This window comes from Pleurodeles waltl, chromosome 3_1 (assembly GCF_031143425.1).
Source record: "Pleurodeles waltl isolate 20211129_DDA chromosome 3_1, aPleWal1.hap1.20221129, whole genome shotgun sequence".
Taxonomy (NCBI): domain Eukaryota; kingdom Metazoa; phylum Chordata; class Amphibia; order Caudata; family Salamandridae; genus Pleurodeles; species Pleurodeles waltl.
In genome coordinates, this window is record NC_090440.1 from 164,440,083 (window position 1) to 164,454,838 (window position 14,756).

The 14,756-nt window shown below is 41.6% G+C and overlaps 1 protein-coding gene across 12 annotated transcripts in view; it reads left to right on the forward strand.

Annotated features, from left to right (window-relative positions):
• The window catches only part of HERC1 (HECT and RLD domain containing E3 ubiquitin protein ligase family member 1), a 1,155,039-nt gene that overhangs the window by 250,877 nt on the left and 889,406 nt on the right, over positions 1 to 14,756 (forward strand). For all 12 annotated transcript variants that reach the window (XM_069222059.1, XM_069222062.1, XM_069222061.1 and 9 more), the window contains exon 24: positions 3,228 to 3,351. In XM_069222059.1, the coding sequence (XP_069078160.1) occupies positions 3,228 to 3,351 (124 nt within the window). The remainder of the gene's footprint in view (positions 1 to 3,227; positions 3,352 to 14,756) is intronic.

Genomic DNA, 14,756 nt, shown 5'->3' on the forward strand with positions numbered 1-14,756 from the left:
CTCCTTGTTCAAGTCCCCTATTGCACATAGGGGTCTTGTTCATCTTTCCCACCTTCACCGTTTATCATGCCTTTGTGGGATCTCAATCTGGTCTTAAAATGGTTAATGTGTGTTCCTTTCAAGGCTTTCCACAGTTGTTCCCTCAGGCTTCTGACATTGAAAAAAGCCTCACTTTTAGCAAGTACATCTGCCCACAGAGTAAGTGAGTTGCAGGCCTTATATTCTAAGCCGCAACATCCAGAGCATAACCTTATTCTAGAAGAGCTTTTAATCAGGTTTGTTGAAGGACAACATTGCCGAACATAGACCCCAGACCCTAATGGTTCTAGATCCACAAGGTGATTTGTTGTAGAGTGGAGAAGTTAACAGAGGCTGAGAGCTCATGTGGAAATATAATTCAAGGGAAGGTTGGACAGGAATGTAGAGCCAGTGCAATAAAAGGACAGCTGCACGGAGCACAATACTTTGAATTGTATCTGCTGCATTAGTTCTGTTAGTTAATCTTGTCCCTGCAGCCAAGGCATGTAATGCTGCCCTCCAGCTCTGTGGGAGGACCTTAAGCGTGGTGCTGCCAGAGCTTGGGAGCGGCCCCCATCCAGGGAACAGGCTGTCTTGCAGTGGTGTGTTGTGGTAAGAATGATGGAAACATGCCGGAACAATTCCAGTTTACTCAACAAGGCTCCAAATGGATTGGAGCAAAACGACACCATCTCTGCAACACAGACAGATGAGCAGGCCTTGCTGGTGTTCATCCTTGCTAAAGCAGCACTTAATATAATTATTGTCTCGCCTGTGGATTCCCAGAGCATTGAACAGCATGAGCACATAAGAAAAAATCAATATGGCGAGATGTGTACACTTGAGATGTGATCATATTTACAATCCCCATAGGCTAGCTGTACCACAAATTCTGAATTCTGTGCGATTCCCTAATCTGCAGTGTGGCAAACCTTGGGCTCCCAGAATTACAATTCCATGACTGGCCTTGATTATAGATTAAATAACTGCTGTGCGATGTCCCTCTGGAATGAAAGGTTATGGCATTCTCAAGGTGAAGAGAAGTATGGAACAGGTGGACCACACTTTCAGAATCTGGCAGTTAAAAATCAAACAAAGAAGAAACTAGATTGCAAGATTCTCAGCTTTAGTTACTAGGAAAGATTTATTTGAACTGAATTCACTGGGATGGCTACTGAGTCTGGTTTCTCTTGAAACCCTGTAGACTACTAGCGAGTGCCAGTCCTGTTTTGAGTGCTGCCTCATGGATAATTTCTGACTGGGTGAGCAATCTGATGTAATGTTTGCCAATGGTACCAAAGCTCTTATTTTACAGAAAAGCTGTCAAACTAGGAATTCTTTTCCATAAATCACAGAGTTGTGGGTGTCACTTATAAACCACTTTGCCTTTGGTCTTGTGGTTTAGAAATGTCACCAGAACCCTTCCATTGGAATATAGGGTACATATTACATAGCTAAGTTGCCAGCTGTGTATTCATTCTCTCTCTGTCTGTCTCTCTCTCTTTCTCTTTCTCTGTCTCTGTCTCTGTCTCTGTCTCTGTCTCTGTCTCTCTCTCTGTCTCTCTCTCTCTCTGTCTCTCTCTCTCTCTCTGTCTCTCTCTCTCTCTCTTCCCCCCCCACAGGTTACCAGTAGGTAGCTATAATTGGGACTTAGTTTCCATAGGAAAATCATTTATTGTTTTGCCAATAACTTTGGCACCGCTTGACGTATCTTCACAAAATTGTCATAACTAATACGACAGTCCGTTCAGCTGCTGACTTGAAAGTTTCTGGCTGATTCATCAAGTGGGGGCTGAGAAAAAGTGGAGGGTCCCAAACATGTTTTCCCATTGCATTTTTCCAATGGGGTCTTTAGACATGTCTACAGCCAAAATTGCTGAACTGTATTGCATCAAATTTGGCAGGAAGTTAGATCTTGGTACGCAGATTGTACTTTTTGTTGATTTGGTGTAAATCCGTTCAGTAGATTCAGAGTTATTGAAGGTTAACAAATATAGATATATAGGGATGTGGAGGATCCTTGGATCTGGTGTCCGATCCGGGGGTGCAGAGGGGGGTTGGGTGGGGAAGCAAGTCCCTGATTAACTGGCCGCAACCTGGCAGAAAAGTTGCAGTTTCCATTTTGTCACATCAGCTGGGGCAAAAAATTGCCCTTCTCTTTTTTTTCCATCGGATCCGTGGGTCAACGTGTGGATCCGCAGAGCCAGAGAAAAATTGAAAGGAAAAAAAAAACACACCCACTACATCAAACTCCATGTTGCGCATTTTTCAGGGGCGCGAGTTATAGTTACCTTAGGATGCGAGTTATAGTTACTTGAATTGATCATAGGTATAACTGCTGAATTTCTATGGTTTTGTGCATTTAAATTCAGAACCTAACTATTAACATCCCTGTAACCTTTAGTTTTTTCAGTGGAAATGTTTTTTATATATATATATATATACATATATATATATATAATAACCTACTGGCGGCCAGAAGGTAGTTACAGTTAGGACCTAGTTCCCATAGACAGAGCGTTTTGTGTTTTGCCTATAACTTTTGCGCCACTTGACAAAACTTCAGAAGATTTTCAAAACATATACTTTGGGCAATTCAGCTACTGTTTCGGGGTGATCCGTCACACAATAGGAAGGGTGCCAAGAAGTAATGGTAAAGATTAAAAATGTTAATATATATGAAAGAGTCATGTAGTAATTCAGACTGGTTTGCTAATTCTTTGCTGCTCCCAATATGGAATTTACCGCTTGAAAATAAAGTTACTTACCTGGATTATTTTCTTAAATATGTGGATATCTTGATGGTTACATACTTCCCTCCGTACTCTTCTCGAAATTTGTAGTTGTTCCCTTTGTTACTGAGATTAAAATCATTAGAAATTAAGTTAGCTGTAGTGAGGACCAGGTTGAGAGTTTAAAGAGTAGGGGTGATGAGGGGAATATTCAGTTGTAATATTTTGAAGGGCCAATTATGAAGACCTTACCTGTCATTACCTTATAATCACCACCGTTTTTGTACCTGTTTTATACTACCTCGCAACTCTATGAAGGATGAGGTTGGTGGACAGCCATTTGTATGGGTTCATGGTTTTGTCCAACTTAGCATGGTTGTACTATTATTGTGAAAACATTTACCTTATAAATATTGAATTGTTATATAGCACAAAATTGCCATTATATTCTAACAGATTTTATTTTCTACAATATAGGAGCGAGAGTCTTTCTGCAGAAAGTCACTTGATCCATTCCGGCCCAAACTACAGACTAAATAAATCAAGAAGTGAATCTGATTTATCTCAGCCCGAGTCAGACGAAGAAGGGTACTCAACACTGGTAGGTGTTTTTGACTTAATGGAGCATTTAAATATGCTTGCTTTTTATATATGGAATAGCATGCAGATAAGTGTCAATAGGGCTGTTGTGTCCAAGGAAATGTATTGCTGGAACTCACAATCTAATAGGTAATTTAGAACGCTGTTATGGAAAATACCCACTTATGAAGCCTGATCATGTATCATTTTATACTATTAGTAATTTTGGTACTATAACTGGTAAAAACATTTTTTTTAATCTTAGGAGGGTATTGTCTGACTTTTTTTTAATGAGAGAGGATGCTGCTTCTAGGGTGCTGAAGTTGCAGAGGTTTGTTGAATGCACAGCAGCTACGAAGATGTTCAGTTTACAAGTAATCTGCCTTCTATAATTATTTGTCCAGAAATGTGTTCCTGCTGTGATGTCACACAAGTATTCATTTTCTTAGGTTGCACACTGATGTGATGATTTAGCAGCTTAAAACAGCTTCTGGTGTCTACTTCTACTTTCAGTACTGTGACAGAGATTATATAAGCACCAATCCCTCTTGCTGTTCCTAAGCTTCAGCTCTGTTTTAAATATATGTCACCGCAGCATGGCCAAATGCTATGTTGTTGCACTGACTGTTAAATGTAAAGGCATAAACCAATGGATAAGCAATTTTACATAATTGTCTAAATTATTGTTTTACCTAAATACTTTGAGGAAAGAACTTGCAGGTCCTTAACCGTGGCATGCCTTTCATGCAAAGATGTCCCAGTACTTCTTTTTCTAGGTGTGCTTTAAAAATACTTTATGGATGGTGCCTCTTGCCGGTTTGTCGGTGGGCAGGGCACAGCACTCTGCCTTTGGAGTTAGGGTCAGTATACATCATAGGATTAGTTGATTCATTGGTTTTGCAGAAATGGAAAAGACCCCATTACTCACACTCCAACCCGTCTTAGTCTTTCACTGTATTTGTTAAAGACTACTTCAGGGCATTCAGATGTAATTATACAAAATCAATCCAAATCTGGTGATAATATTTCAGTAATTTTTTAAAAACTGTTTTAATGCTCTACTTCAGCCATGACATCAGAACTGCATGTTGTTGCATCCGATATCTCTTATGTCAATTTACTTTGTCTCTGTTCATTTATCATCTTCTGATGGTTGTATTGCTACTTTTAAATAGAGTCCATACAAATGAAATGCGGTTAAAAATGGGACATTCCAAAGGCTTTACCAATTTATTCTCGCTCTCTGTTTTTTCTCCTTCTCGGTTGGAAATTGCCTACACCACAGACACTGCCTGGAAAAAATGTTTCTCTAAACTACACTGTTACTTTCCAAAATTTTAGAGTAATCTGATCATAAATGTTCCTTTGTTTATGCTGAAAGTACTTTTCAGTTTCCATTTCAGTATATGCATTGGCGGCAGTAGGTAGTCCTTGGTGTTTCTTCTTATCAGACAAGACACAGAGGTTTACTTCTTCTGGGCACAAGCATGGGCTCTTTACAAGGGTATTGCAGTGCAAACTGGTTCAGTCCATTGGCTATAGTATGTACATTTTTTGTAAACATTGAGACTTTTCATTGTTAACCCTTGCTGTTTGAAACTTTGTTTATGACTCACTTGGCATGAGATCACTCATTATCTTCGCTACAGGCTTTTCTTTCTTTTCAGTATTCCTCCTTTGATTATGATGTTCCATTTGGCATTGACGACTTCACTATTAATGATGAGTACAGTGTCAAGCATTTGATAGAAAAGGAAGAAACAACTAACCTTCCCTTTATATCCTGGAAGTGATATTTTCAGTGGAAGAGAACAAAGCACCATTGATGGCACTGGAGTTGTTCAACTCTGTGGGCGAAATAGAGGAGATGTGTAAGCTTTCCTTTCAATATTTGCAACCCATGGGAAGTCATGCTCACTTCCTCTTTCAATGGCTCAAGAAACAATTGTCTTGCCTCTTGGGCCTCTCTGACACTACTACCTCCTCTATGCTGCTTTCTTTCCCACTGCCACCTCCACCATCTCCTCCTTTATTTCCTGCTCTGTCGGTGTCTCTGATGTGCAGTCTTGAAGCTGTTGCAGTTGTATCATCCAGTATCTCCACTACATGACATCCAATATGGAAAGGGCTTGGAGTTGAAGATACTGCAGATGGATATCTTGGTCTTGCCAAACTAGGATGATGATTAATCATTGTATCTAACATTTATAGGACATTCCTGCTTGATCCCTTCGCGATTAACCGCAGGACGCGTCGGGACGCTGTATTTTGCTAACACTCCATCAATTTGATCTTATCAACAATTGTGACAATTTTGTCAGAAGATTCTTCTACTCTATATAACGTGCCTTGAGAAAGCCCTGGCGCACTTGCAATATGGGGCGAAACACGTGTTGGCTGAAACTCCGTTGAATATTGGAACTTAATCTCCTCTTAACTAAAAAACGTGTCAAATGAGAGACTGCCTTTTTGATGTCTTTTCAATTCCCCTCACTTTATAATAAAAGCGTGCTGAACTTGACTTATGTTATGTATCGCATATACAGTGCTTTCAACTAGAAGATACTTCAGATGTGGGATCTTACCATTCAATAATACATTATTTCTGCTAGAAGGAGGACTGGGGTCCAGGCCCTCCGGTTTTAAGTTCCCACAGCCCATATAAAACGGCATTCTTTACAGGAAGTCATCCGTCTGGACCCTCCTTTTTCATTGAAGCAACTTGATCCCTTCTTAGACTGTCTCTCTTGGATGACGTGGTAATGTTGTAAAGACAGAGAGTAACAGTGTCAAAACTTTCAATGTTACTCTTATTTTTTTCCAACCTAATAAATGAGCCTTTTTTATAGAAACTCTTAAGAATCCTGACTGTTGTACACACTTTTGATCCATGATTCTTAATACTGAAGGCCTGTTTCTATACACTGGTCCTTATGTTGGAGCTTCATTTGTTAAAAGCCGCTTGGGGATGACAGGCTCTGTCTGCGGACATGTTAAAGAAGACTTGGAGCATGTATTCTAACTCAGTGGCTGCCATCTGCATCCTTTCTAATAATGATGGCAGCAAATTGGACACCCCATGAAAAAAGGTAACACTGCATCTTCAACTCTCAGCACAGATGATTCCTCAGATATCATAGAATAATGTTGCTTAGACACTCTTAGTATCCCTGCCTCATTCAGATAGGATGAAGTGAGGGTATATGAATGCTCAATGAGTTGGCATTCATCCAAGCCATTAAAAGTAAATCTGAAGCTGCAGATTGAGCAAATCAAGGTGTATATTCCCAATACTCCTGTTGAAAAGAAAGATGGAGGTTCAATGAGAATTTTGAGCAATCATTTCCGAAAGTAATTATTTATGATGTAATCGTTCAGGGTGTCCATTCCTCTAGACCTGTGAAGGCAAATTGTCTTCATCCTATGCACAGAGAATGCTAATTTATGTACACCTTGTTTTCAGTGTAGGCATTTTGAAGTTCTAGTCTATTATGAAAGAAAGTGAGATTTACTCTCATTGCTGCAAAACTACTTCAGCCTGAAACACTAAGTTAATTTAACCAGTCCCACAACAGTCCCATAGTAGCTGATACCAGTCTTCAGACTGGCCTGTGTTTTTTGTGTGGAAGGTACTTTTGAAAATTCATCTCAGCCATCATCTATTTTTTTAATTCCATTTCTGCTCTGTCCCTACAAATATTTATACAGGTATCACACCCTGGAATGATTTACCTTTCTTCTTTACTACTGAACATATGTAGTACAAAATAGTTTAACATTACATATAAATCATCAACGCTAGAAAAAACATGAGTCAAAATGTATTGTGCAACAATCTGCTGGTGTAATCTTCACCTCCATGTCTTGAATAAACTTAAGGATAGCTGGACAAAAATTCAGTCCTGGAGGTGATGATTATTCTTTTTTCGAAGCTTACTCACCAACAGAGAAGCCATTTAAGTCACTGGTTAAAGATAGATATTTTTGAGTGTTGAATTGAACAGTAAATTTACCTTTATAATATGGTCGCCGGATCTAGTTTCCAATCCTAATTTATTTGAGGCCTTGTCCCCACTATTTGAATGGGTTTCTTGCATAATCCATATGACCAATTGAATGAGAGTCAGAAATGAACCTGTAACAGAAGGCTCATGAAATTAAATTAGAAGCTGCAGATCTTCTCTCAGGCATTTTTTTCTGAACTTGTTTGCCACCCCTTACTGTGTGTTAAAGTATTGAACTGCACATTGTTTTAAGTCTTGTGGAAAATGTAATGGGATGCTTATAGATGTGGGACTTGTCCCTTTTTGAAGCAGTAAAATTTATTGACTCTACAGTAAACTGTGATGCAGCGCACAAGCATCAGAGACTGTTTTGCAGGCGGTGAGGCATACCAGAATGATTAGTTCTCCAATACTGGATCTTTCATACATTCTCATGCTTGAATCATTCCCAGTTGTCAGAGTGGGAGTCCCGTGGTACAAGAATGCAGTACAGTGCTACACATAGCCCGGAAGGTCTAGAAAACATTCCCTTCAGTATCTTATCTACATCATTAAAAAAGAACCAAACTCCAGCTAACCAGGTAACAGCATCCTGTACCCTCAGTGGCTTCCTTCCCTTGATAATTCTAGAGCATAATGTGAAGGGAGCCTCCCTGAGACCTGCTCAGTTAATCTAGATTTCATTTCAAAATAACCTCTTAAAAATAACATCTGTAGACAAGATCTGACTATTCCAGATGTCAAATTCTATTACTACAGGGCTATTTAGTCCTTGTGGAGCATGTAATAAGAATGGTCTCCATTCAGAAGATCCTCTATGGATGTATCTACTGCCTTCACCCCTCTCATAATGCAAAAGAATGCAAGATCTGTCATACTTTTTCTTCTAAAAACCTTAAAGGGTAGGCTATTACTATGGCTCCAAAAGCTTAAACCCGAGGACAACCCGGTTTCTGTGGAAGACAGTGAGGAATATTCAAAATCCAGTGCAGAGCCCCATAAAAGGAAGAGGTCAGGAAAACTACTTCTGGAGCAACCTAAAAAGGCTTTGAAAAAGACCCATCCTAGGTCATCCAGAGAGCAAAGACCATCTGCTGAGAGCTTCCACAAACATAAAAAAGGACATTTCTTCAAGAAAGTCCAAATCTGAGCTTACAACACCTTCTCCCAAGTTGCCTTTAAAATTTAAAAAGTCCTCTTCAGTGCCTTCAAGGGAGAAATCTGTCACAGATGCACTGACAATGAAAAAACTGTCTGCGAAGATATCGTTAATATTTGCAACATTTTCAACAGTAACATCTGCAACAACCTTGAATACAACAATATCCCCAATGGTATGATTTACGATGACCCCATTGATAACACCAGTAACAGCATCCACAGCATAACTCCCAGTTGAGTCGACATAACACCCTTGACAAGGGAAGTAATACTTTTAAGAAACAATTCTATTAATGCCTGATCATACCTCCCCATTAAGGTGTCACCACTTCTTCCAAGCCATTTATTGGATAAGGGCGATTCAGAGGGCGATGGTGAGACTTTTGGAGCACTTCATAACCCTTCTGAATTAAATGTAAAATATCAAAAAGAGGGGAAAGGGAAGGAATATTTTCAAGCAGAATGCTATTCCTTTCGAGTAAAACAATATCATGAGATAATGTAGATGCTGAGAACATTATTCCATGACTTAAAGGTCATGTTGGATGATTACTATAAGATCTTTCCAGAACCTACAAAGTCTACATCTCCTAGACAACCATTGATGTCTCTGCAATGTCCTCATATACAACTGCTTACTGCACAGACGCTTCGTAATTTACCAGCGGACAATACACCTAAGAAAACATCAGGGTCAAAACTTGCAAATCTTCCTACAGATGAAGATATATCCTCTGATGTGGAAGGAGAATAAGGTGAAGTACCAGATGATCATTAAGATGTACCTCATGAATGGGATGACCACTTAGGGCCAGATGTACGAAATTATAGAATGGCGACTCGCAAAGACCCACCTCATCAATATTCATGAGGTGTGTCGCATTTTGCGTCCCCATAGCGAGTCCCTGCACTCACAGGGATGGTGGCCTGCTGTAGTCAGCAGACCTCCATGTCTTTGACTGCTTTTTAAATCAAGCAGTTTTTTTTTCTTCATTTTGCAGCCCGTTTTCCTTAAAGGAAAACGAGTTGCAAAATGAAAAAAATACCGAAACCATTTGGTTTCACTGCCTGCTCTGAAAAAATATTTTTTTCGACATTAACAAAGGGGGACCCCTTCCCTTTTGCTAATGAGTTACCACCAGTGTGACACTGGTGGTAACTGCGAGTTGGTTTGCGACCGCATTCACGGTCACAAAGCAACTCTGAATTGCGATGCGAGTCGCAAATAGGAAGGCAACACCCCTTCCTATTTACGACTCGCATTCCCGAATTGCGAGTCGGTACTGACTCGCAATTTGGGAATGAGCATCGCAAAAGGCTTTTTGCATGGCGTAAACTGCGATTTTCGCAGTTTGCGTCCTGCAAAAAGCTTTCTACATCTGGCCCTTAATTCCAGCTCCTTTGACACCTGGTCCTTAGCCTGTGGATTCTCCTCCTGGTAATATTGGAGGATTCCGCAATATAATGGAAAGAGCAGCAAATATTTGTATTGTGAATACCTACAAAACAATCAGTTTGTTTCTTGTGTGACTTTAAAAAGCCTTCTAGATCAGTAAGCACAGTCCCCACTGTAGATTTAATTTGGGAGAAAGGCTTGAAAGTAATAAAATCAAGTAATCTGTTTCCACTGTCTTGCCTAGATTAGATAGGAAATATGAGCACCAGAAAATTTTCCAGCTTCTGAGATAACATAAGCAGTCCAACGTAGCTTGAAAAATCCATACACACCCTTCTCCACACACCTGAAAAAGAGGGTAGGTATTTGAACAATATAGGGAAGCGTTTTTCTATTATGTCAGCGGCTACGGCTAGGGTAGCCGGTTCCTTAATGATACTCAGTCGCTATGACAGGCAGATGTGGTCTGCCTGTACGTCAAATGTCTACCAGAGGGTGCACAAACTGAGGCAAAAAAAATCCTTCAGGAGGGTAAAAGAACTTCATCTGATATGATAGACTGTTCGATGGACATTGCTTCTACAGGTTTCTATCAGTTGGCAGGAGCGGTTGTTCTTTGCAGACAGGTGTGGTTGAAGGCCACTTCTTTCAGACCTGAAATTCAAAGTAAGAAACTGGAAAAGCCATACTTGTGAAGGAGAGACGTTATCTGGCAAGCATGTTGGCAACGCCCTACAGTCAGCCAAAGCAGACAAAGAAATTGTAGAGTCACTGGGGAATTTACAGTTGAAGAGAATGCCCTTTTGTTGTGCAAGGGCAGAAAGCTGCTTTCGTATCAATATCAGCCGAACACAGTATCCTCAACAGCAAAATAGGCAACCACCACCACCACCAGCCTACGCCAAGCAAACACTGAAAAGGAAACAAGGTTACCAAGGAAGAAACACAGGCGAAGGCAGTGACAATCTGAAAGTGACAATTATTGTTGGAACTGGCCCTTTTTGCAGAGTTATCCCCACACTTTTGTGCCTTCTTCCTCATAATTTTTCTGACCTGCTTGTGTTGTCTTTAGGACTCTGGGCACTTTACCACTGCTAACCAGTGCTAAAGTATATATGCTTTCTGTCTAAATTGTATTGGTGATTGGTTTATCCATGATTGTCATATTTGATTTACTAGTACATGCCTAGTAAAGTTCCATATGTGTGCCCAGGGCCTGTAAATCAAATGCTACAGTGGTACTGGAGAAGCAAAAAAGAACAGATGATGGAAGGAATGCTGAACAATGCAAACATTCACTCCTAGTCAGAGATCTGAGTTTAATCCATCGATTTTCTTTCATTTTTTTTTTTTTTTGTGTCCACCACGCAGCCCCAGTTTGGACCCAGCCATATGCAAATCTGTCTTGACCATGCCTTCTTTTGGAACTGTTCAGCCCGAACGGCCAGGCAAGGTCCTCTCTGGACTGGAAACGAGCTTCCTGAGACCATTTTCGGGGTATCACCCCTCATCAGGCAGGCTACCTTGAATCCAGTGGCATAGTGAGCAAGTCCCTAGTATAGTGCACCATGTGTGCCCAGGGCCTGTAAATCAAATGATACTGGTGGGCCTGCAGAACTTATTGTGCCAACCACATGACTAGCCCTATAAACATGTATCAGACGTGCCACTGCATTGTCTGTGTGTGGGTAGTTTTAAGCTGCCATTTTGACCTGGCAAGTTTACTCACTTGCCAGGCCCAAACCTTCCCTTAAGTAGGCTCAAGGCAGCCCCATAGGTTTAAAATATATGACATATACTGGTGTGCAGTACATATCCTGATAATGAAATACTGCTAAATTCGTTTTTCACTATTGTAAGGCCTGTCGCTACCGTACGTTAACACGGGGATTGCCTTGAAATATATTTTAAGTGCAATTGCTTCCCCTCTTTACCAGGTATATGCGGCAGTACTAATGGAGCGATTGCTCGAGGTGCTGCTGTAGTGACGCAAATATAGGATGCTGCCTCTGACCATCTGTGAGGGAAGTCTGAGTTCAATGTTGAAACCCAGGGGGGGTTTGGGGGAGGCCATCGATGACCCCACATTTTATACACCTTAACCATGATTAACACAGACTTCAAAATACTATGTAAAGTATTAGTGTAATGCCTACAAGAAGTGATTCCTGGTATTATACATGAAGATCAGTGCCGATTTATGCCCGCGTGTAGTACAGCTCTAAATCGGCATTGTCTCGCGGGCCTGGTCGGTAGAGAGGGGCACTCGAGGCACCCAACAGGGTTGTCTTCTCTCACCTCTTCTTTTTGCTTTGGCAGTGGAGCCCCTGGCGCTCCTGTTGCACAGGAAATTGGCACACTGGAGAATTCAGATGGGGGAAGCAACTCATATCAACTCTCTGTACACAGATGACACCCTACTATACCTTCATATGCCCACAGAGGTGATGCCCATTCTGCTGAGAAATTTGGAAAGATTTGGGAGGTTGTTTGGGCTATAGGTAAACATAAAGAAAATGCTACTGTACCCATTAGGGAGAATGGCTACAGTGCCACTGACCCACCTGCCTGATCAGGGAGTACGCTGCGAGCATGACAGCTTCAGATATCTGGGGATTATGGTTAGTAGGACAGCGGAGGAACACTGGAGAGTAAATGTGCAAAAAGTACTGCAAGGCTTTCATAACTCAATCGCTTTTTGAAATACATTGCCATTGTTGGTGATGGGGAGGGTAGTAGTGGCAAAGATGGTATTGTTACCCCAGTGTTTATATATCATACAGAATGCGGCAGGCATTCCCTCTAACGGATAGATTTTTCTGCATAACTGACAGTGTCCTTGTATCCTTAATATGGGCAGGGAAGAGAAACTGGGTGGTCTTGTCCACTCTGAAACGACTGCTGGAAGTGGTAGGACTAGTACTCCCGGATTTGCAATCTTACTTTTATGCGGTACAACTATAACACGCCTCCTGATGTTGATAAACACAGACATCTGGGAGAAACAGTTTTTGCACGGTCTGACTGGGGACGAGGCCCTACCACACATCTTGAGGTGGGTGTGTAGATATCCAGCTGCCCTACCTAGCCCACCAAATAGTACGAGTGTGGTGGGAGGCTGTGAAAAAGGTGTTGCACAGGGACCCCTTTGATAGAGAACTGAATATCTGGAATCTTGCGCCCTTCAGAGCTAAAGAGGATGACATGTCCACTATACAGTGGAGAGAGGGAGATGCTTGCTGGTGGGGGATCTTTTCCCAGAAAATGAGTTCCTCACATTCCATGAGGCCCAAGATGACTTTAATGTAAAGAGAGGTCACTTCCTGCAATTAGCTAAGTTAAAAAACACTGCCAGGGAGCTCTGGAGTACGTTTCCGGAGGCCTCACCACCATCACAGATGTTGGGAGGACTGATCCGCTTGGGGGGAAGGCAGACACCTTATATCATTATTGTATACAGCAGCCCTAGTAGACCTTTTGACAGCCCCATACAAAGCAAAAAGAGCATAGGAGCGGGACTTAGAAGACACCATTGAAGATACCATCATGGAACAAGCATGTGTGCTCTGGTGAAGGAGGTGCCCTTCAATAATTCATTAAAACTGCTCCATTTTTTTTTTTTTTTTACACCACACATATATGACACCTACAGGGATGACACGTATAGACCCCTCTAGACCATCAAGGTGTGTCCATTGTGGGGTGGCTGAGGCTACATTCCTACATTTGGCATGGAGCTGTGCAGTGGTGCGGCATTTCTAGGAATGGGTAACACCATGTATAGCAGAGGTGGATGGGGATTGAGGTACCACTCTTGCCTGGTGCATGTCTTCTGGGTAAACCTGAAGGTAGAAAATTGTCTCACACGCTAATGCACCTGGCATTGCTGCTAGTCAAGCAGAGAATCGCTATGGGATGGATAGGGACCAGAAAGCGGACTGAGGCACTGTGGGTCAGGGATGTGTTGGAATGGGGTGTGGCAGAGGAATAGCACATGCGAATGTCGGGTACTGGCGAAAAGGTCACAGGATTTGGTGGCCTGGGCTATGTGGGGGGAGTAGATGCTACACTCCTTTTATATATGAGAGGCGTCAGGATCAGATATGGATTAGCTCGACCTCAGTAGTAGGCCTGGTACTTGAACGTGTAATAAGGGGGAGGGTGGTTATCTTGGCGGAGGGGATGTCACAGGAACTGTATGTTGTTGGGGGTGCTTTCTGTAGGGAATTGACATCCGAGCCACTGTCTGACCCACCATGGTATGGCTCAGCCCCAAGACAGGCATGGGAATAATTGAGATGCTCCTAGCCCATGCAATGCACCAAAAGTTCAGTTTGTTTATTACTTTGTATTTGTGAAAATGCATAAATAAGGGTTTAAAAACAAAAACTTGTAATTGCCAATTGGAAACAGGTAGAGAGATGAATTTTGGGGGTCCCTGAACTCACAATTTAAAAATACATATTTTGATGAAGTTGTTTTTTGAGCTGCAAGTTTAAAAATACAACCTTTAGAAAGTGGGCATTTTTCTGCTTAGCCATTCTGTGCCTCTGCCTGGCTGTGGAATACACGTCTCGGTTATGATGACAGTTGGGCTTGTTTGTGCATTCACTGTAGCCAATCACACAAAGGGAGCTGAGCCCTACATATCCTGATGGCCCATCTGATGCCATATAGTTAGAACCTTTCTAGATTTAGGAAATTCTGCCAGGAAGAAGACCTGGATGCTGTAAAAGGGAATGCCAGTGTGCCTGTTGGTTTGTTGTGCTGGCCTGGTAGTGAAAAGACTGGACTTGACTTTCTACATCCTGCTTGTAAAGGTTTTCCAAGGGCTTGGACTGAGCTTGCCTCCTGTTAAGAAGTCTC